Source organism: Mchenga conophoros, linkage group LG6 (assembly GCF_057382185.1).
Source record: "Mchenga conophoros isolate Kocher_MC1m ecotype Shallow Benthic linkage group LG6, M_conophoros_male_GT1.1, whole genome shotgun sequence".
In the NCBI taxonomy this organism is placed as follows: domain Eukaryota; kingdom Metazoa; phylum Chordata; class Actinopteri; order Cichliformes; family Cichlidae; genus Mchenga; species Mchenga conophoros.
Genome location: NC_140531.1, coordinates 40,627,823 through 40,650,325, shown reverse-complemented (window position 1 = coordinate 40,650,325; position 22,503 = coordinate 40,627,823). Strand labels below are relative to the sequence as shown.

Here is a 22,503-nt window from a genome sequence, read left to right as displayed (position 1 = left end):
ACATTTGAACTCTATTTCATTTTTATTAAGTGCTTTTCCCATCTCCCAGAAAAAGGAACTCATCAGCACTGATACTGTCTTTGTCCTCGCAGAAGAAAGAAAGAAAGTTGTTTATGCCAGTTTTTATCCTGATAAGGAGTTTTCTTTCTCTGTTTTAAGACTTTAATGTACTTCGCCAGCATAAAAATAGCAGAATATCCGACTCACTCTTTGAATATGAATCGTCATGTTCGCCAAACAGGAATATTTTTCTGTTTTTTAGACTCTTTTTTTGTAAAAACATGTTTTCTTTTGCCAGTAGCAGAGACCCTTTTTTCTGTATTTGATTGAGAAATAAACAACCAGACTCTGTGTATTTACTCATTAGCCCAAATTAGTTACATTTATTTATTCTCCCAAAATTTTTCTAAAATCCTTCAGTCTTGTCTGGATTTTGAAACTGCACCTTTTTCCCTGTTGAAATTTTCTTAATCTTCCGATCTGTTCCTTCTCAGCGTCTCAATCTCAGCGAGGACGTCGCAGGTGCAACCTTTATGGCCGCTGGCAGCTCGGCTCCGGAGCTCTTCACATCCATCATAGGTACAACATTTCTACGCCCATCCCTCCATCAGTCTACATCCTCTGCTCTAACTCTGACAGCTGGAGCTGCAGTGCTGCTTTAGGCAGGCAGCAGCCATGGCTTTGAATGCTTTTATCCCAAGACACATGCAGTGAACATGGCTTTAAATATTCAGAATCACTTAATGGCAAATACAGTGTTACTGGTGGGTGAAGGGTACTGTTAAATTTAGCTGCAATAAGTTATAAATATGTTATAAATATGTAAATGTGCCAAATGTGTTTAACATGCTTTATTTTGTTTAAGTTCAAGGTGACATATTCAGCTCATTTCCAGCTTTATAGTTTTACTCTAAGACTCTACTAGAGTAGCTTTGCTTGATTCACAGTTTGAAATAATCCTTATTTATCTGTTATTGGGCCTTGGTGCAGTGTTCAGGTTAACCTTAGCTCCTCTGTTTTAAACCTGCTTTCTTCTAAATGGCTGACATCCCCTCTCTGTACAGATACAAATAGAGCAGGAAAAACGTATGAATCCGAGTGTTTGTAGCACTGTGAAGCTTTGGCTTTTGGCTCAAAAGAATTAGAATTTGAAATGTATCATCGTCAGAGAGTAAGGGAAAGTATAACAGGTCCACAGTGATGCTTTCTCTCTATCGTTAACATAAAGTGCAGCGCTGGGACACGCACCCCTCTGCTGGCACGTGTGTTTGAGTCAAGTACTTTGACAGTTGTGTGACATCTGTTTGTCACCACTGCAGATGCTACGTGTGCTCTGCTCTCGGTGGACCTCATCGTGTGTGTGTGTGTGTGTGTGTGTGTGCGCGCGCGTGTTGGCTCACTCTCCCTGCAGGAGTTTTTATCACCCGTGGCGACGTCGGCGTCGGGACCATCGTGGGCTCAGCCGTCTTCAACATCCTCTGCATCATCGGCGTGTGTGGCTTCTTCGCCGGCCAGGTATGATGTCATAGCAGCGTTACACTGGCTGAGCTCGCTGCTGACCCGGTGGCATTTTCACAGCGCGCAACCGGCGGCCTAATGTCACCTTTAAATACCGAGCAACCACAGAGTGGTAGAGGGTGAATTCATGTTTATGCGAGGAGTGCACGCTGTTCGTTTGAGCTTTAATGTCACAGATGTTAGCTGTGGCACGCTTAGCGGGGAGTTCATTTTTATACATATTCTGCATCATTTCAAAGTAAATATTAAAACGCTGTAATGTCAGGAGATAAACATGATGAAAACGAACAAATCAGGAATCACGCTTGTGTTTTATATTTGATTCTTTTCTGGAGCTTTTGTATTTTTGTTTGTTTCTTTTAATTCCCTGCCTTGCTCAGACACATTTAAAACATCATGTCAGTGTGATTACAAGAGGCTGTTTGTATCTTTTTTCTACTTTACCTCACTGGTTTTGTGTATTTTACATGAGATACAGAGATAGCATCACGTAGAGCAGCCTCTCTCTGATGCTATCTGACATGCCTGGGACATGGAAATGAGCAAAGTACAAGGATAAGCTCTCTGCTCTGAAAAATATATGTGCTGGACTCCAAACAGTGATGCAATCCCAGATTGTGGATTATGTAATCATACTTGGATAATGAGGGGGAAAGACAGGCACTGGGATGGGGCTCGGAGGGGGCAGTGAAATCATCTTCGGTTCCACCCAGTGCACCTCGCCGCTGCTTACCTTTAGCTAGATGTTTGTAGCAGGTTCCTTCTACAAAGTCAAACCCAGTAAAAGCAAACATTTTGTTGGGATCCAACTTTACGATTCCACAGCTGGGAGTGGCACATTCAAGATGTGACCCCCTGACCCTCCACTTATATATACAGTGAGCGCTGTGTGGGAGCGTGTTACAGCGTTAGTCACGGCATCGTGGGCCCCTGCGTTATATCTGATTACATAAAGTCGGTAAACACAGCGGCTCTTTTTCTATGTATGATGCTAACCTGCAATTGCCTTTTTCAGTGGCTGTGATTCAAAAGGTTAACTTAAGACCTCCTGTGTTTACATCAGTATGGTAATGATGTCAGAAGGCTGAGTGTTTCTGTACGAGAGCAGAAACTGATGCGGGATACTTTCAGTGTGCTTATCTCTCAGTTTTCCTTTTTTCCCCTCACAGGCGGTGAAGCTGTCTCACTGGGCTCTACTCCGAGATTCGATTTATTACACGTTTTCTGTCACTGCCCTCATTGCGGTAAGAGCTTATACTGCAGAGTCACGTGTAGATGCACAGTTCACATGATCAAGTGTGGAGTAAGTGCAGGAAGAGGCACTCATGCAGTCACTTACTGAGCCAATTTACAGGGCAGGTCATAGTTAGCAGCTTTACAGTCACTACACATTTGCACTTTCTACCTCAGCAGTGTAGCTTTAAGTGTAGGTTTCTCTCCCACAATGCAATGCACAAAGGCAATGGAGTGGTAGGATGTATGCTTACTCAAGTACTGCATAGTTTCAAGTCAACTTTTGTGCAACTTTTTGTGGGGAAATATTGATCTTTTGACTCCATTGCATCTATTTGTTACTTTAAAGATTATACAAAACAATATTAGTTATTCGAAGTATGATGATATGTTGAAAACTAAATTAGCCTTACCTCAATGAACTACAGCAATGAAATAACACTTGCATGTTAATGTGGGAAACCAGTGGCTGACTTATGTTTCCTGTACAGTAGAATAAACTGGAGTGTCTCTCACGTTTAAAGGGAATGGGCCTCTTTGTTTCTTCCTGTCCAACATGTTTATATTAGCTAATCTGAACAATTTGCTTTTTAGATATTTTTATTTCTAACGAAAAAATAAACTGAGCAAAGAAACCAAAACAGGAGGAAAGTAGATGGGTGTCCTCAGGTGGGACGGTTTTCTTTTTAAAACAAAAAACAAGGCTTGGTCTGCAGTAACCGAGGAGGCGAATGTTGTTTCACCTGAGACACAGAATGTGGATCAAAGAAAAAGAAAGAAAAGGTGCGACATGAGTGTTTCTGTCCAACAAGGAGCACCAACACAAAAAAGATGTTTAAACACCGCTGAGCTCTCAGACCAGGGCGAGAAACTCACAGCAGACATTGCATTTTTTAAGCTAATCTGTGATTACTATTACAATTACCTATCTTACCGAATTAATGTTGTTATACAGTTTTACTTTGCCATCTTTGAGTAGCATAGACGGTGCTGTTGGAGGCAGTTTCTCCAGGACTGATGTGGCTTCAGAGGCCATGCATCTAAAATGCATTTAGGCCACGTGATGTCTTAAGAGACCATAACTCTCCTACGACAGCTTTTCAGACCTGATGCAAATAAACCTTTATTAATCTAAGCAGAGGGAGGAGGGCATGATTGCTAATGAAATCAAGCTTACAGCCCGTAGAGGCTCCTTTGGGATTTTTGTAGGGATTTAAATGATCTCATCAAAATGCAAACAAACAAAAAATCTGTAAATAATGACAAAAAATAAAAAAAACAATTAATAGTAAGAAGAAGACCAATAATAAGATAAGATAAGATAAGATAACCTTTATTAGTCCCACACGTGGGAAATTTGTTTTGTCACAGCAGGAAGTGGACAGTGCAAAAGTTATGAGGCAAAAATTAGAATACAATAAGAATAAATACAGTACACAGCTGTACAGAATAGAATAAAATACTATATACAGTAGAATACAATAAAATAAATATACAATAAGATAAAAATAGAATACAAATACAAATACTATATACAACTGAGTAAAAATACAACGATGACAGAAAGGATTATTGCACTTAGTATTATTGCATATGTATGGATGTGTGTGCTTGATCAGTTAAAGTCTTTATTATGGAGTCTGACAGCAGTGGGGAGGAAAGACCTGCGAAATCTCTCCGTCCCACACCGTGGGTGCCGCAGTCTCCCACTGAAGGAGCTGCTCAGTGCTGTCACAGTCTGCTGCATGGGGTGGGAGATGTTGTCCATCAGGGATGACAGCTTAGCCGCCGTTCTCCTGTCACTCACCACCTCCACTGGGTCCAGAGGGCATCCCAGAACAGAGCTGGCCCTTCGGATCACCCTGTTCAGTCTCTTCCTGTCCCCAGCAGAGATGCTGCCGCCCCAGCAGACCACGCCATAAAAGATAGCAGAAGCCACCACAGAGTCATAGAAGGTCTTCAGGAGTGGGCCCTCCACTCCAAACGACCTGAGTCTCCGCAGCAGGTACAGCCTGCTCTGCCCTTTCCTGTAGAGGGCGTCTGAGTTATGAGTCCAGTCCAGTCTATTGTTCAGATGAACACCAAGGTACCTGTAGCTGTCCACAGCCTCAATGTCCATACCCTGGATGTTCAGTGGTTGCAGTGGAGAATGCTTGTGCCTGCGGAAGTCTACCACCAGCTCCTTGGTTTTACTGGCGTTGATCTGGAGGTAGTTCAGCTGGCACCAGTCCACAAAGTCTTGGGTCAGACCTCTGTACTCCTTGTCGTCCCCATCAGTGATGAGGCCGACTATTGCAGAGTCATCAGAGAACTTCTAGAGATCGCAGTATTTCGTTTAAACATGTTTGCATGTGTTCTGTTTGCATGAAATAATCATTATGCACACTTTACAAACAGCTTTGTGTGTCGACGCTGTGAAAGAGTCTTACTGGATGATATTCGTGACTACAGATTAGTTATTAAAAAGCTATTGATATTAAATTATACATTGGATTAGCCGATGGTTTCCAGCAACTGTGACTCTCCCGAAGGACTCTTTACCTGCATGCAACCAAAGCCTGCTCAGTGATTGGCCAATAAACAGAAACCAGAGAGACTGTGATGTCACACATCATGTCCCTTAAATGCAGGTTTACTGTCAGGGCGCGGCTGTGTGGCAGGCAGGAGGAGGACCCAAACGCAAAACTCACAGACACGGAGATGAACTCAAAATCACAGCTTTAATGCTGGAGTGGCAGAATATAGGAAATACAAAACTAAACTGGGAAAAGTAAACTAACATACGCAGAGACACAGGGAGATCCACACAACATGAGGGACGACGTCACACTGAACAGAGGGAGACGCAGACAGAAATACACAGAGGGTTAACGAGGGAAGTGGGAACACACGGGGAACACAGGTGACACTGATAATCATAACGAGACAGGGCAGGGTGAACTGAGCACTGACGGGAGAGGTGAAACAGGAAGTACAGGAGGAGAGAGAGCACGAGTAGAACACCAACGTAACAGGCAGGGGAGACATGGAATAAACACGAAAGGGGACGAGGGCTCATAAATACATAGAGGGCACACAGGGGGAAGAGAGAGCACGGGGAGAACTTAGACATAATGGGCAGACACAATAACACCATGGACAGACAGAGGGAACACAGAGAAGTGGGAGCAGGCAGGCAAAGAACAGAAACCTAACAAATGGCAAAATCACAACAGAATACACACTCGGAATGAACAAAAGCATAAGGAAACACAAAACACTGAGTCCTCAGACTCAGGACCATGACAGTACCCCCCCCTCAAGGGCTGGCTCCAGACAGCCCAAACACAGAAAAACAAAACCAAACAGAAAACAACCCAGGGCGGGCGGCGGGGGCCCAGGACGGAGGGCTCGGAACAGAAAACAAAGAGCACAGAAAACACCGGAGCCCAAGAAAACAACCCAAAACACAGAGCAGTTCAGGGGGCCGACCGTGCGGAAGGCAACGGCGGAGACGCGGAAACAGTTCAGGAGGCCGACCGCGCGCAAGGCAACGGCGGCGACGCGGAAACAGTTCAGGAGGCCGGCCGCGCGCAAGGCAACGGCGGCGACGCGGAAACAGTTCAGGAGGCCGGCCGCGCGCAAGGCAACGGCGGCGGCGAAGGAGACGACGGAGCAGTTCAGGAGGCCGACCGCGCGGAAGGCAGCGGCGGCGGCGAAGGAGACGACGGAGCAGTTCAGGAGGCCGACCGCGCGGACGGCAGCGGCGGCCCTCCAGTCCCAGGCGTGCCGGCCATGGCCCGGTGGGCGCAGGGCCAGACGAGGCAGCTGATGAGGATGCTGGACCAGACGAGGCAGCTGATGAGGATGCTGGACCAGACGAGGCAGCTGATGAGGATGCTGGACCAGACGAGGCAGCTGATGAGGATGCTGGACCAGACGAGGCAGCTGAAGAGGAGGCTGCGGCAGACGAGGCAGCTGAAGAGGAGGCTGCGGCAGACGAGGCAGCTGAAGAGGAGGCTGCGGCAGACGAGGCAGCTGAAGAGGAGGCTGCGGCAGACGAGGCAGCTGAAGAGGAGGCTGCGGCAGACGAGGCAGCTGAAGAGGAGGCTGCGGCAGACGAGGCAGCTGAAGAGGAGGCTGCGGCAGACGAGGCAGCTGAAGAGGAGGCTGCGGCAGACGAGGCAGCTGAAGAGGAGGCTGCGGCAGACGAGGCAGCTGAAGAGGAGGCTGCGGCAGACGAGGCAGCTGAAGAGGAGGCTGCGGCAGACGAGGCAGCTGAAGAGGAGGCTGCGGCAGACGAGGCAGCTGAAGAGGAGGCTGCGGCAGACGAGGCAGCTGAAGAGGAGGCTGCGGCAGACGAGGCAGCTGAAGAGGAGGCTGCGGCAGACGAGGCAGCTGAAGAGGAGGCTGCGGCAGACGAGGCAGCTGAAGAGGAGGCTGCGGCAGACGAGGCAGCTGAAGAGGAGGCTGCGGCAGACGAGGCAGCTGAAGAGGAGGCTGCGGCAGACGAGGCAGCTGAAGAGGAGGCTGCGGCAGACGAAGGCTCTGAAGAGGAGGCTGCGGCAGACGAAGGCTCTGAAGAGGAGGCTGCGGCAGACGAAGGCTCTGAAGAGGAGGCTGCGGCAGACGAAGGCTCTGAAGAGGAGGCTGCGGCAGACGAAGGCTCTGAAGAGGAGGCTGCGGCAGACGAAGGCTCTGAAGAGGAGGCTGCGGCAGACGAAGGCTCTGAAGAGGAGGCTGCGGCAGACGAAGGCTCTGAAGAGGAGGCTGCGGCAGACGAAGGCTCTGAAGAGGAGGCTGCGGCAGACGAAGGCTCTGAAGAGGAGGCTGCGGCAGACGAAGGCTCTGAAGAGGAGGCTGCGGCAGACGAAGGCTCTGAAGAGGAGGCTGCGGCAGACGAAGGCTCTGAAGAGGAGGCTGCGGCAGACGAAGGCTCTGAAGAGGAGGCTGCGGCAGACGAAGGCTCGGAGGCCGGGCCAGGCGAGGTTGCAGAGGCTGAGGCCGGGCCAGGCGAGGTTGCAGATGGCGGCTGGACAGGCTCCTCGGGCCCTCCAGCGGAGACAGGAGGCTGAACGGGCCCCTCGGACCCTCCAGCGGAGACAGGAGGCTGAACGGGCCCCTCGGACCCTCCAGCGGAGACAGGAGGCTGAACGGGCCCCTCGGACCCTCCAGCGGAGACAGGAGGCTGAACGGGCCCCTCGGACCCTCCAGCGGAGACAGGAGGCTGAACGGGCCTCTCGGACCCTCCAGCGGAGACAAGGAGGTGCTGGCCGGGCTCACTGGAACCCCCAGCGGACGAGGTAGATGGCGGCGTGGGAGCCGCGGAGTCCTGGATGAGCTCATCCGAGCTTCCAGCAGGAGCTGATGTAGAGCCAGAGAGGTTTGGGACCCCTGGCTGAATGTTAAGCTGGCTAGAAAACTGCACTGCTACGGGGAACTGGGCCAAAGGTTCAGGTGCGAGCTGAGCTGCTGGACACACGGGGACCTGAGCTGCTGGACACACGGGGACCTGAGCTGCTGGACACACGGGGACCTGAGCTGCTGGACACACGGGGACCTGAGCTGCTGGACACACGGGGACCTGAGCTGCTGGACACACGGGGACCTGAGCTGCTGGACACACGGGGACCTGAGCTGCTGGACACACGGGGACCTGAGCTGCTAACGGTGGAGAAGTAAATGACTGCACAGGGGACTGAACTAGAGGTAGTGATGGTTGTGGTGCTGGTGGTTGAGTGGGAGACTGCACTGGAGACTGCACTGGAGACTGCACTGGAGACTGCACTGGAGACTGCACTGGAGACTGCACTGGAGACTGCACTGGAGACTGCACTGAGGGTGGCTGCGAGGGAGCTAACTGAGCTATGAAGGGCTGCGAGGGAGCTAACTGAGCTGTCGATAAGGCCGATGATTCCTCTACCAACTGAGCTATTGACTGGGCTAAGGATTGAAATAAGGTTTGTAGTAAGTCAGGCTGTGGATGTGACTGTGCTATGGGAAGCGAGGCTGAATGTGGTGGAGGTGGCGACTGAGCTTCGGGCCGGGCGGCTAACAGAGCTTGAGACGAAAATGGTGGTGGAGTTGGTGTCTGGGCTACAGGCGGCTTCTGAGCAGGAAACACAGGACACTGAGCTACAGGTGGCTGCTGAGCAGGTGACTGAGCTGAAAGCGGACGGGCAGCTGACTGAATAAACATAGCTCCAGAATAAACAGTTCCAGATGAAACAGTCTCGTGCTTAAAAGGTGCGGAGGTGAACTTAGAAACATTATGAGCCCTGGAAACACAGTCATATTCAAACTCACTATTCGTTTCTGATGTGTTACGGACCTGAAAAACAGCGGACTCAGGAGCAGAATATTGTCCGAGGTGGTCCGACTTGGAAGTGGTATGGAAGAAACAGTTAGTGTCACTCACCACCGGAGTTTGCTCAGAAACGTTAGGGCGGCGGCGGCGTGAGCGCCGTTTTCGCCGAGAGGGGGGAGGAGATGAGCCGGGCCGCGAATCCTCCAGCGGACCGGGCTGAACGTCCTCCGACCCCTCACACTGGAGAGGCAGCTCCGGGCGGACGCCTACGGTGGAAACAAGGAAGTCCCGGATGTGGGGGTGCAGCGCGCCGAACAGCCACGGGAGTCCGGACACCATCCGCTGTAGACGGGCAGCTACGACCTCCCGGTGTTCGTCTCCTGGCAGCGCCTCCCACTCCTGACAGTGGTACTCCACCGTATAGATCAAATCCTCCCGGAGCTCAGCGGAGGGGTTGTGAGTTGCTGGGTCCATTACTGGTGACGTCGTACTGTCAAGGCGCGGCTGTGTGGCAGGCAGGAGGAGGACCCAAACGCAAAACTCACAGACACGGAGATGAACTCAAAATCACAGCTTTAATGCTGGAGTGGCAGAACATAGGAAATACAAAACTAAACTGGGAAAAGTAAACTAACATACGCAGAGACACAGGGAGATCCACACAACATGAGGGACGACGTCACACTGAACAGAGGGAGACGCAGACAGAAATACACAGAGGGTTAACGAGGGAAGTGGGAACACACGGGGAACACAGGTGACACTGATAATCATAACGAGACAGGGCAGGGTGAACTGAGCACTGACGGGAGAGGTGAAACAGGAAGTACAGGAGGAGAGAGAGCACGAGTAGAACACCAACGTAACAGGCAGGGGAGACATGGAATAAACACGAAAGGGGACGAGGGCTCATAAATACATAGAGGGCACACAGGGGGAAGAGAGAGCACGGGGAGAACTTAGACATAATGGGCAGACACAATAACACCATGGACAGACAGAGGGAACACAGAGAAGTGGGAGCAGGCAGGCAAAGAACAGAAACCTAACAAATGGCAAAATCACAACAGAATACACACTCGGAATGAACAAAAGCATAAGGAAACACAAAACACTGAGTCCTCAGACTCAGGACCATGACATTTGCATATTCATTTACAAATAACTGAACTGAGCTGTTCTGCACAGATGCAGAACCTTGCATAAAAAGCATGAAAACAAAATTCATATTTTTTAGTTATCGGTGCAGAAATGGTTTAACAACTGATATGTAACTAACATCAGTTACATGAAACTGTAACTGAGTAGCTGAAGCTGTAGAATAATAACGCCCTGCTCCACATCCTCATATTAATGATCCAATAACTTATTATTATACTTTTAAATAGTTATAATTTTATATTTACAGGACATCTTTATAAAACTTCATAAAATCAGTCTAAGGGTTGTACATATTAAATGTTTACTGTTAATAAACCAGAGTACAGCTACTGCAAAGAACTTTTTTTTCAGTGCTTTTCTATCCTTCATAAATTTTAGCCCCGTGGTGTATGATATTTCAACTTTTTACATAACTTTTAAATGTATTATATTTGTATTTGTCAGTGTCATATTCCATTTGTTTCTTTTGGCATTGTTTACTATTTTGGCTGTAACACAACAATCTTTAATTTGGACCCTTTTGTAGATTTGAGCTCTTAGCTGGGTCTGCCCCCTAGCGGCAGAGATGCTGAACTGCAGGATTTAATTAAACTCCCACGTACTTCCTCCACCTAATGACCCCCTTGTGTCCTCTTTGTCTTTGCATCTTTAGTTCATCTACGATGAGCAGGTGTGCTGGTGCGTATTGACATTTACCATAAAACTCTAAATATATATGACTGAGCTTTTGAAATGGAAAGAGTGACTGTGAAACCTTTTGCTTGTGTTTGTGTGCAGGTGGGAATCTCTTGTCCTGATCCTGATGTATGCGGTCTACATCCTCATCATGAAGTGAGTGTCAGCTTCAGAGAGTTAAACAGCTGGTTGCAGTGATTTACTGAGTCTGTCATCGTTTGTTACTGCCAGGTTCAACGGCCGGGCCCATCGCTACTTCGACCGTCGAAAGAAAGGCTCGGTGAATCTGGCCAATGGGCTCACGGGAAGCACTGATCTGGAGGACGTCACGTGTGACGCCACTGCAGTCCTGCTTAAAAAAGGTATCAGAGCCTCTTCTGCTTGTCCTCTAAAGTGTCTCAGTGGGTTGCAGTTGTTCATCTCTGCACACTGAAATTTGCATAAATATAAAAGCCGCAGGAGCACTTTCCTTCTATTTTGATTCTGCTCTGTGTTAAGCAGGCAAAGGGTGAGGACAGTACCAAAGGACTACTTGTGCAGACTCTAAGATTTTGTATTCGGTGATTATGACCCTCTGTTTGAACTTTCCATCCAGGAAACAAGCCAGCGTAAAGACGTTTGCAGAGAAGTTTGAATAAACTGAATTCATTTACCTTCTCCAACCAAATAAGCAACCCAGTAGCCTTCCCGGCGTGTCTCTTTAAGAGCTTGAGAGTTGCTTTGGATGCTAGGAATGTCAAAGAGTCAGCCGTTTTGTTTGCCGTCTGCAGCTTTCTCTCTGCCCTCAAAAATAAGTTACAGCTTGAGAACAACAGAAGAGAGGACTGCAAGATGCTGGCACAGCCTGCTCTGTCAGCTCGTTTTGCACCTGATACTCTGAATGCTGCCCCAGTGAGAAACAGTCGCCCTCCTCACTTGTTACTGGGCAAAACAGTTTCAAGGAAATGCTCACAAAATGTCTTCCTGGACAGTAATTTTCCCCCTTTTCCCACCCAATGAGCATGATTTTATATCGGCATGATTTTATAATAGCTATTGATTCATATTCATGTGCAGAACCTGCATTTTTTCCAGGTTAGGTTGGACCTGATCTGATCTTTGGTTTTGCGTTTATCTCGAGGCTCCTTAAGGATTTTGATGCCGTTCTCGTGGACGTATCTCTGCAGCTTTGCAATGACGTCAGGGACAGTGCCCTCGACAAACTGGTGGTGTTCCAACAGTAGAGGGATCACACTCCTCAGCTGTAGACATAGACCTGGCATAGACTTTCAGGGCACTAGTGAGGGAAGTCGAATCCTGCATTCAGAAGAAACAATGCTGTTTTCATCCTGGTGATGGAGTCGACCAGCTCTTTATTCTCTTGGAGATATTTGAGGGTGTGTGGGAGTTTCACCAACCAGCCTACATGTGCTTTATGGACTTGGAAAAGGAATTTGACCACCATACTTCCCAACATTCAGCCCCTGTACAAGAGAGCTTAATCTGCATTAGCAGCAATAAGTCAGGCTTGTTCCTGCCCTTTGTCCAAGATTCTCTTCATAACTTTTAAGACTTTTATGGGTTTGGTGGTCTCAGAATGTCATCTCTACTTTTTTGCCAATGATGTACTTCCCTTGGCTTTATTGAACTATGCCCCCTGGGCGAGGTGTTCCAGTCATTATAAACCATGAGGAAGCATTGGTGGAGACCCAGGAGACCATGGGGAGATTATGTTTCTCAGTTTAGGAATGTCTCATTATCTCCTAGAAGACTTGGAAAAGGGGGCTGCAGAGAGGGATGTCTGGGCATTTCTGCTTGGATGGTTGACCTGGACTTGGATAAGCCAGAGAAAATCAGTGGATGGAGAGATATAATTAATTAATGAATTAATTTTTGGGGGGTTGGGTCGAGGCAATGATGCAACTTGCTGTCTGTGCAGATATGACTCCAGGCTTGTACTTCACTGTGCCTCCATACTGTGTGTTTTACAAACAACAGCTAAGATTTTCCAATCCAGCGAGATTTTATATTTAATGTTTTATCGGCTCAAACGTATTTTTCTGTTTTTTATTTTTTAGCGAACTTCCACTGCACGCCGTCTGTGCTGATGGTGGATGAGTTGCTGTCTGCCTACCCCCACCAGCTGTCTTTCTCTGAGGCCGGCATGAGGATCATGATCACCAGTCATTTCTCCCCGAGAACCCGGCTCACCATGGCCTCTCGGATGCTGATCAATGAGGTACTTACACACTGAACTATTCTTGGATGTGTGGTTTCAGATGCTCCTCACATACTTAGGAGAAATATAAATTTGTCAACTAAAGTTAGCCTGAAAAATTGCCCAAATCCAGAGTCTTAGCATAAATACAAACCAAATAATTGGGTCTGGGTTTAGCAGAAGATGAAATAAGACGTGGAATGAATGCTAATTGTCTTTTGGATATCTCAGACACCTGTCTGCTGCAGACTGAAGTTTCAGCTTAAATCCAAAGGAAACAACCACAGTTGGAAAGAATATTTATTTCTACCTCAGAGAAATATTTTCCTGTTTTGTATTTTATGCATAATGACAAAATAATTCACGAGAGCAATGCAAAGTGTCCAAATGATTGTTTTAATGTTCCAGAGACAAAGACTGATCAACACCACGGAGACTCGAGTCAATCGCATCACGAATGGTGACTCTGAGTCTGCAGCCAGGGCGCAAGGGAGGCGGGGCCTAGAGAATGGGATGGGCGGAGTCGAGCAGGGTGTGAACGGGAGGTGCAGACTTCAGCGGCTGGAGAATGAGACGGAGAATGAAAATGAGGACAACGAGAACAATGAGAATGACGAGGAAGGAGAGGAAGAGGATGACAAAGAGGGCCCCCTGGTGCCCTTTAAAGTTCCAGGTACATGAGACGATCTGGCTCTCAGCAAATGTTCATTTTAGCATCGTGTAACGTTAAACCCTGACTACATCTTATTCATTCCAGCGGGTGTGTGTAACAAGCTCAAGTGGCTGATCATGTGGCCGTTGTCCCTGCTTCTGTTCTTCACGGTGCCCAACTGTGGCAAGCGCCGCTGGGAGAGGTGGTTCATGGTCTCCTTCTTCACAGCCACCATCTGGATCGCCGGCCTCTCGTACATCATGGTGTGGATGGTGAGTCCAGTCAGGCTCGCTCAACCACCTCCTGATCCTTTCCCTCTAAACATGGAGACAGTTTCTTTCAAGACTATTAAAACTGTGTTTTTAGAAACGTCTAAATGATTTCATCCTTTTGACTTATGTAATGCTGCAGTCACACTAGAGAAAACACTGGTTGGGAGACGGCAACACGGCCAAAATTGTTTCAGCCATCTGCAGTTAACTTTCAGCCTCATTGCCTTGGAGATGGAGACAATCTGTCCACGGTTTGGAACTGAATGGGGTCAAGTCGCTAATTGCATTCAATCTGTTTGTGATAAACATCACAAATGTGTTTTCATCTATATACATAAAAGTTCACATTAATATTTACATTCACAGTCCAGCCAGAACCTCGTAGATTTGATACAAAAATGTCTATAAATAGTGAGTCGTTTCTAACACTGACACACAGCTGTCATTATGGAAAACACACACATCCTTCGATTAAGTGCAGAAACAGAGGGAAACTCTCAGAATTGATTCATTTATCTTACCGCCCTGCGTAAGGAGGAATTCCCAGAGAGTCTGTCTCTTGAGACGATGTCTGTCTGTTCTCAGGTGACTGTGATTGGCTTTACTCTCGGCATCCCTGACGTCATCATGGGCATCACCTTCCTCGCAGCGGGCACCAGCGTCCCAGACTGCATGGCTAGTGTCATAGTGGCGCGGCAAGGTACGTTCACATAAGAAGTCCAGCGTCGCACAGCAGAGTTTTGCTTGTCGTAATCGCTTTGTCTCCCGACTGAACACAGACTTTGACAGTGTTTCTCTCCTCACCTCAGGTCTGGGAGACATGGCCATCTCCAACTCCATAGGCAGTAATGTGTTTGACATCCTGGTGGGTCTGGGTCTGCCCTGGGCGCTGCAAACGCTCTGCATCGAGACGGGCTCCATCGTGAGTGTTCCCTGCTCCGCTGGAGGAGCGTCTGCTGGAGCAGAAATGAGTTCATAAACAATGAGACTTTGTTTGTCACCAAACTGCATCACCGTGAACTGAGACGGTGTTATTTGTCTCATTACACTTTAGAATAAAACAAAAAAACTGCATTTTAAAGTCATTGGTGAAAATGATGTGAAAATGCGCCTCTTTCTCTGTTTCTTCAGATCGAACTTAACAGCAGAGGACTCATATACTCCGTGGCACTCCTACTGGCCTCAGTATTCTTCACAGTAAGTCACAGATTTCTGCAGCTAACATTTTTGAATGCACAGACTTGTGGAGCAATGATATGAAGGCGTCCCTCACAGCTTTAACTTATGTTTCCCTGCCCTGGGGTAAAGACAGCACACGGCTGACATGAGGTTTAAACAAGTTGCACACACTCCTATGTCAACCACAGGTTTGAAATTAGTATATTTAGACAAGAGGAAGAGCAAGTTCACTTGCAGCCACATAAAACACCTAGTTTGACGTATCGACAAACGCGGGAATTTCAGAAAACTGAATGAAGGCTGTCAGATGTATATAAGTATGCAAAGAAGTGCAAATACCTAAAACTGAAACATGACCTGAAGTAAACAGCTGGACTTGAGCTGGACCGACTGTTCCTGGGAGGTCCGGACAAACCAATAAAGGCTTTGCATTGTAGCTCTTTTAAGTCAGGAATTGTTTCATAGTTGCATCCACTCTTCTTATCTTTGTGCGGTGTGTCTCTAATCGTGTCTTCTTCGTTCAGGTCCTCGGCGTCCATTTGAACAAGTGGACTCTGGACTGGCGACTGGGCTTGGCCTGCCTCATCTTGTACGCCATCTTTCTGTCCTTCTCCGTCCTCATCGAGTTCAACGTTTTCACTTTCGTCAACCTCCCCATGTGCAGAGACATCCACTGACCCTCCCGCCTTCTCCTCTTCTTCTTCTTCTTCTTCTTCTACTAATTCTTCCTCTGGCTGATGGGGGAACCTCACCTGGCTTCCAGTTTCATGGCACCTCCAAACAAAGTCCTACCTATTACTTAATAGAAAAATAGAGTTCTGTATGATTTATATTTGGTGCAATACACACGAGTGGCGGACAGAAGGACGTCGGATGTTTTGGGGTTATTTTCTGGAGGTGCGAAGAGAAAGTGCCAGCGGCGGGATTGCTGCCAATCATGTATAATGAACCAAAACGTTGGCTGGAGTGAACTTAACTGTATTAACGCCGACAATTAGGCTACTGTTGGTGAACAAGCTGCTACTGTAACTGACTGACTGAGGCGAGAAAAGAGAGAAGTCAGCGATTTTTAGCTGGATTGTTTGTTACTCTTTCTACAAGTTTGGATATAAAGCACATGATTAAGTAATTTTTAAGCAAAAACTGGCTTTCTGTGTATATATTAGAAGTACTTCTATCAGCTTTTGTGTGGAATCCTCTTATGCACAACTGGATCGGTCTTGCAAAGCCGAAATATTCTGTGTTTTCCTTTAGGCTCAAAATGCTTCAACATGTCTCCTTCCAGCCCACACAGCATGCTGTAACAGCCACAGCTCTAGCTTTGCACTGTCACAGAGATATTTATCACATAAAGTCTGCTCTTGGCTGTTTTGTTTTGTTTGTCGTACCTGAGTAGATGTGGGCTTTAAATTTTCCCACACAATGAAAGGGATCTACCTGGAACTGACATCCAGCACCGTCACTTTATGGATTAGAGATTTATTTCTTTTAATATTCTATTGCAAAGCGTCTGCAGGTAAACATGTAACTACTGAAGTTAAACTTCCCTGTAGGCGGTAGACGTCTCGTACTTTATTGAAAAGTTAGCTTTTAGTCTCAGTCGAGTGTAACGTTATTTCTTAAAGCCAAAAGTATTTTTAGATTAGCCGAACTTGTAGATTTGGACTTAAGAGTCGAATGCACAGCGTGTTTGTGTGTGTGTGTGCGTGAGTGAGCGCGTGCCACAATCTGGAGCAGATGCAAAGCATGCCGAGGATGTAACTGGGAAGACGTAATCGTGATTTATTTATGAATTAATTTATTCGAAGATCACGTCTGACCTCCAGTTTCAGCCTTTTGGATCGTGTACAGTGATTTCAGTGGAAGCTGTGTACAATGTACTGTACCTAATATATAATCTAAGTACTGGAAACTGACTTGATGTTGTTTATATTTAAGAATAGAACTTTATAATTTATAAGTTTTGTATAGTTTGGAAATGTTGCATTTATATTAGTTTAAACACAGTGGATTTGGAGACAAAGGATGGAAATGTCAGCCTTTACAAACCTCTCACATGTTCTGATATGTCGCCCTCACGTGTTAAATTAGGGATGAGATGCAGATGTAACAGATTTCTTTTCAGGAAAAACACCAGACTTTGAACTTTCACAACAGTGCTTCAATTACTGTGCCGTCTCTTGTATTTGAGGCTCGTGGCTGTTCTTCTCTGCGTATTTGAGCACCACTGTTAGAACATTATGGTCACATTGTTTCAGCATGTGTTCAAAGAAAATGTGGACTTTTTATTTCAGTTCTTGAATCTGATCAATTCAAAGCGTCCTGCAGTCACAGGGTGGCGCTGTAGAGCTGCGCTATGCCTTCAGCGAGGCTGCACTTTGGGTGTGCGGGGGGATATTTTCAGGTAGGCTACGTAGTGACATATACTGTTCGGTTTTGCATGCCTCTTTCATAGTTCTGATTATTTTGTGTGTAATTTTAATGCAACATCTTAAAGGCACTGTCTTGATTATGCTGTACATATCAGGAGGAATATGCTATCATAAACGCAGGTGTTGGAATAACTTCTGATGAGCAGTTATATTTGAGATATATACAGTATTTAGGATGTAGGCCTACAGCACTTAGTTTCAGCTAATTCTTGTCATTTTATGCTCATGTCTGTTAACTTGTTTGTAAATCCTCATTTTTGTTGATGAGGAGCTCTGGGCAGGGACAGATGGACACCTTCACCTTGTTCCCAGTGATCTTCTTGCAATAAATTGATTTACATACACATAATGTTTTCAGATGCATTTATGAGTCATCGTGGAGTCATCTTTAAACAGGACCTGTGCAAAAAGTTTTCTAAGGAATCCAATGGAAAACTACACACAGCCTTACTGCTTCGGGAAACGAGAGGGTAGAATTGAGGTGTGTATTAACACAATGCCTCAAGCTTTGATCGAACATGACGACCAATTCATCCCAAAGTCAGGCCGTGCAATGCTCAAAGGAACTGCAAAAATTCAAGTGCTACATCTCAGGCTCTACAGGCCTCGGTTAGCATGTTAAGCATTAAAGTAATCAGAAAAAGACTGAACAAGCATCGGCTGTTTGTAAGTGTTGCAGGAAAAAACCTCTCTAAAAAGAAGATGGCAGTACGGCCACAGTTCTGTAACAACGTCCTTCTGACAGACGTTTGGCAGTAATGCAAAGCATCACATCTGGGGAACTCCAAACACAGCATATCAGCACCTACACCTCATACCAACGGTCAACGTGACGGTGGAGGGGGGATGTTTCAGGTTTGTTTTGCTGCCACACGACCTGTTGTTGACCGTGAACTCTTCTGTATGCCAAAGTATTCTAGAGTCTGATCGACGGCTGAAGCTCAGCTCAGATTGTTACTTGAAAGAGGACAGTGATCCCAAGCACAGCAGCAAATCTCCAACAGACGTGCTGAAAAAGAATCAAAGTGTTGCAACGGCCCAGTCAAAGTCCAGACATCAACCCGACTGAAATGCTGTGGCGGGACCTCAAGAGAGCCGTGCATAAATGAATGCAAACAAACTGTCCCCCGCCTGTCCCGTTTGGTTCTTTTGCCATCAGAATTATTGTCTAAAGGCCAAGAAAGATGCCCAATGGATTTACTTTACCAAGTGGACCTTGTCGTATTGATCCATTTGATTGACCTTTGTTTTTATTGTTTATTTAATTTTATTTTCAGATGTTACATAAGGGACAATATAATAAACAACATCATCGCGATGATCTATGTGAATATAACAGTAAATACTAAATATTAAACGTTATTGTGCAGCATGTAGGATCAACAGCGCACAGTGTGCTTTGAGGTAGGAGCCAAAAAAGTTTGTGTCTGTGAGCACCCGTGTGTACACCTGTGAATGTGAGCGCGCTTGTATTCAAAAGGTTCCTTCATGTCATGATCTGCTAGAGGGTGTGGGGAGCCACAGCCCCGTCCTCCAGGGCATGAAGCAGGCATGGAGGAGATCCAGGCTCCAGACATCCAGAGACTCTCAGAGCACAAGAGACCAGGGAAGACCAACGGAGGGGCAGCCGTACCACTCTGCCGGAAAGAGCTGAGGAGAGTCCCAGATGAGGGGTCACCCAGCAGCCGCGGAGCAGAAGCCAGACGGGGTTGCAGTGACGTGCCCGTGAGCTCCGCCGGCAGCCAGCTGTGCCAGAGTGGACCGAGCCCCAGGCCGAGAGGCTGAGGGCACCCCACCCCCTGAAGGGGCCCAACTGAGCCACAGGCGCCAGGCCCCGACAAGCAGCCACCGGGAGTGAGCCGGTGCATATCTGAGCGCATAGCTCCGGACACCAAGAACCACCAATTCATCGATGTCTGAGGGCATCAGCCACTGGCAGTCAGAGTGGTGGGGGGAGATAGGCCTCCATACCTTGGAGGGCCTGAGATGTCCCAAGTGAGGTGGCGTCTGACATATAAACACAGACAAATGGCCACACACAGATACAAATATCCAGACAAGCAGACCACTCCCAACTCAGTGCAGGGAGGCCCCACATTCCAGACCCCAATCGGATGGCCAACTCCTCCTCCCAGCCCCCCCGCCCCAACGGGCAACAGAGAACAGGGGTGTGTGAAGACTCCAAGCCTCCCTCCGCCCGCTCATATGTCAACACGTAGTGTTGATGCATGTGTGTTCTAAGGTGCATTTAAAAGGAGGGAGGGCATGGCGCTACCTGCCAGAGAGCAGCAGGTAAGCGCATAGCCCCTCCTGCTAGCCCTCAATGTATACATGTATTTAAAATTGAGAGGTGGGCAACGACGCCAGAGGTGAGGTTTTATTCCCTGATGGTCTTCTGGATGCTGTGTGGCATGCCCACCCCCAAGGTCCTATATGTATGTGTTATGAGAGTGTGAGTAATGTGAATGTTTAAGTTGTGGGATAAAATTGAGGCACAGGTGGCCAGAAGGGGACAGGGGGGAGATGCCTCCCCTGCACACCTGCACCCCAAGGCCCTGCATGTGTGGGTGATTGTGGTGGAGCGGGAAGAGGAAGGCAGCTGGAGATGGGGAGGGAAGGAAGGGAGGGGCAAGAGGCCCCTCTCTGGGGCCAGCTCCCCCACTGACCCCAGTAGGCACCCCCACACTCTGGGCAAAGGGGCCCAGGCCCATCCGGACCGGGGCCCACAGAGACCGGGGCAGCCCACCGTTTGGTTTTTTACACACTGTTTCTGCATTTGGTTTAGCTTTTGGTAAATAAAGAAGGACGTGATGTAATGTGACATTTTGAATGTATGTATATGTCCTGATATAAAAGATGTATTTTTACCATGACTGTAGATGGTGCCTGGCTTTTAGGAGAGACTGAGAAGGTACAGACTCAGTTTTCTTCCCTGAAGAAAGCAGAAGACTTACTTGGAAAAATTCTCAAGTATTACTCATTGATGACTGCTTCAGACAGGGGCAGTTTTTTTTATGATGAATGGCCATGAGTTACATGAGTTTGATGGTAAATGGATTGGTACTTGTACAGCACTTTTAAGAACTCAAAATGATTTTTACTACAAGCCTCATTTAACAAATTGCACAAGTGTTTTTTCTATGAGTAAGCACTTTGAACATTCGCACACACTCACACAGTGTCGGGGGCGATTCAGTGCAGCGGCTTCCTCCGATTTATTTCAACACACAAACTGGAGGAGACGGGAATCAAACCACCGACCCACTCTACATCCTGAGCCACAGGCGTTTCGTTTTTCAGTTCATAAAAGGGAAAAACCAAAGCAGTTCACTCCACCTTGAATTAAACAGAAGTTCCTGAGAAATTCACCAACATGCATGTGTTTAACATTTATCTGATTAGCTTTATCATCCAGTGCGACTCAGAGAGTGGGATGATATGGGAGTTACTGAATCGAGGCTTCATGTTGGGAAAGATTCCGACAAACGTGACGTTTGCTTTGAGAGTGTTGATGGAGAAATACGGAGCAGGTCAGAAGGAGCCTCGCTGTGTCTTTGTGGAAGTAGATGATAGGATGCTGAGACAGGAAGTGTGATACTGCATGAGGAAGTCAGCAGTGGCAAAGAAGTATATGAAGGTGATGCCGGACATGTATGAGGGCAGCAAGACAGCGGTGAGGTGTGCAGTGGAGTGACAGATGGGTTGAAGGTGGGGGTGGGACTGCATCAGGGATCGCCCATTCTTGTTTGCAGTGATGATGAACAGGCTGACAGATGAGGTCAGGCAGGAGTCTCTGTGGACTCTGATGTTCACAGATGTGGTCTGTAGAGAGAGTAGGAAGCAGGTGAAGGAGACCCTGGAGAGGTGGAGGTATGCTCTGCAGAGAAGAGGAATGAAAGTCAGTAGAGGCAAGACAGAATTCATGTGTGTGAATGAGAGGAAGACAGTGAAGATGCAAGGAGCACTGAAGAGGATAAGATAAGATAAGATAAGATAAGATAAGATAAGATAAGATAAGATGACCTTTATTAGTCCCACAGGTGGGAAATTTGTTTTGTTACAGCAAAAGTGCAAAGTTATGTAGCAGAAATTAGAAAACACTGGAATGCAATAAAATACAATACAATACAATAAAATACTATATACAATAGAATAAAATACAAATACAAATACTATATACAACTGAGTAGGAAAATACAAAAATACAACTTTGTCAGAAGAAGAATTGCACATATAGCAGTCTTATTGCACATGTGTGGGTTTGTGTGTTTGATCAGCTGCAAAAGTCTTTATTGTGGAGTCTGACAGCAGTGGGGAGGAAAGACCTGCGAAATCTCTCCGTCCCACACCGTGGGTGCCGCAGTCTCCCACTGAAGGAGCTGCTCAGTGCTGTCAGAGTCTCCTGCATGGGGTGGAAGATGTTGTCCAACAGGGATGACAGCTTAGCCGCCGTTCTCCTGTCACTCACCACCTCCACTGGGTCCAGAGGGCATCCCAGAACAGAGCTGGCCCTTCGGATCAGCCTGTTCAGTCTCTTCCTGTCCCCAGCAGAGATGCTGCCGCCCCAGATGAGTTTAAAGACCAGCCAAAGCAGTGCACAAGAGAGGTGAAGAAGAGTGCAGGCAGAGTGGAGTGGGTGAAGATAAGTGATTTTAGACAGAAGGATAGCAGTAAGAGTGAAAGCAAAGGTTACAAGATGGGAGTGGGACCTGCTGTGATGTATGATTTGTAGACAGTGGTACTGATGAAAAACAAGAGGCCTAGTTGAAGCTGTTCAGGTTTCACTGGGAGTGAGCAGGATGGACAGAATTAGAAGTACATCAGAGGGACACGACCAGCTGTGGGGTTTGGAGACAAACAGAGACAAAGCTGAAATGATTTGGACATGTGCAGAGGAG

At 47.2% G+C, this 22,503-nt stretch overlaps 1 protein-coding gene across 1 annotated transcript in view; it reads left to right on the top strand.

Moving 5' to 3' along the window:
• LOC146573326 (sodium/potassium/calcium exchanger 3-like) overlaps window positions 1–17,954 on the top strand; it is a 63,118-nt gene extending 45,164 nt beyond the window's left edge. Inside the window, exons 5-17 of the mRNA XM_085278107.1 lie at window positions 495–579; window positions 1,412–1,515; window positions 2,688–2,762; window positions 10,851–10,876; window positions 10,976–11,029; window positions 11,105–11,235; window positions 12,931–13,091; window positions 13,479–13,743; window positions 13,828–13,994; window positions 14,580–14,694; window positions 14,804–14,916; window positions 15,126–15,191; window positions 15,698–17,954. Of these exons, the coding sequence (XP_085134233.1) occupies window positions 495–579; window positions 1,412–1,515; window positions 2,688–2,762; window positions 10,851–10,876; window positions 10,976–11,029; window positions 11,105–11,235; window positions 12,931–13,091; window positions 13,479–13,743; window positions 13,828–13,994; window positions 14,580–14,694; window positions 14,804–14,916; window positions 15,126–15,191; window positions 15,698–15,850 (1,515 nt within the window). The 3' untranslated portion in view covers window positions 15,851–17,954. The remainder of the gene's footprint in view (window positions 1–494; window positions 580–1,411; window positions 1,516–2,687; window positions 2,763–10,850; window positions 10,877–10,975; window positions 11,030–11,104; window positions 11,236–12,930; window positions 13,092–13,478; window positions 13,744–13,827; window positions 13,995–14,579; window positions 14,695–14,803; window positions 14,917–15,125; window positions 15,192–15,697) is intronic.
• Window positions 17,955–22,503: the final 4,549 nt, after the last annotated feature.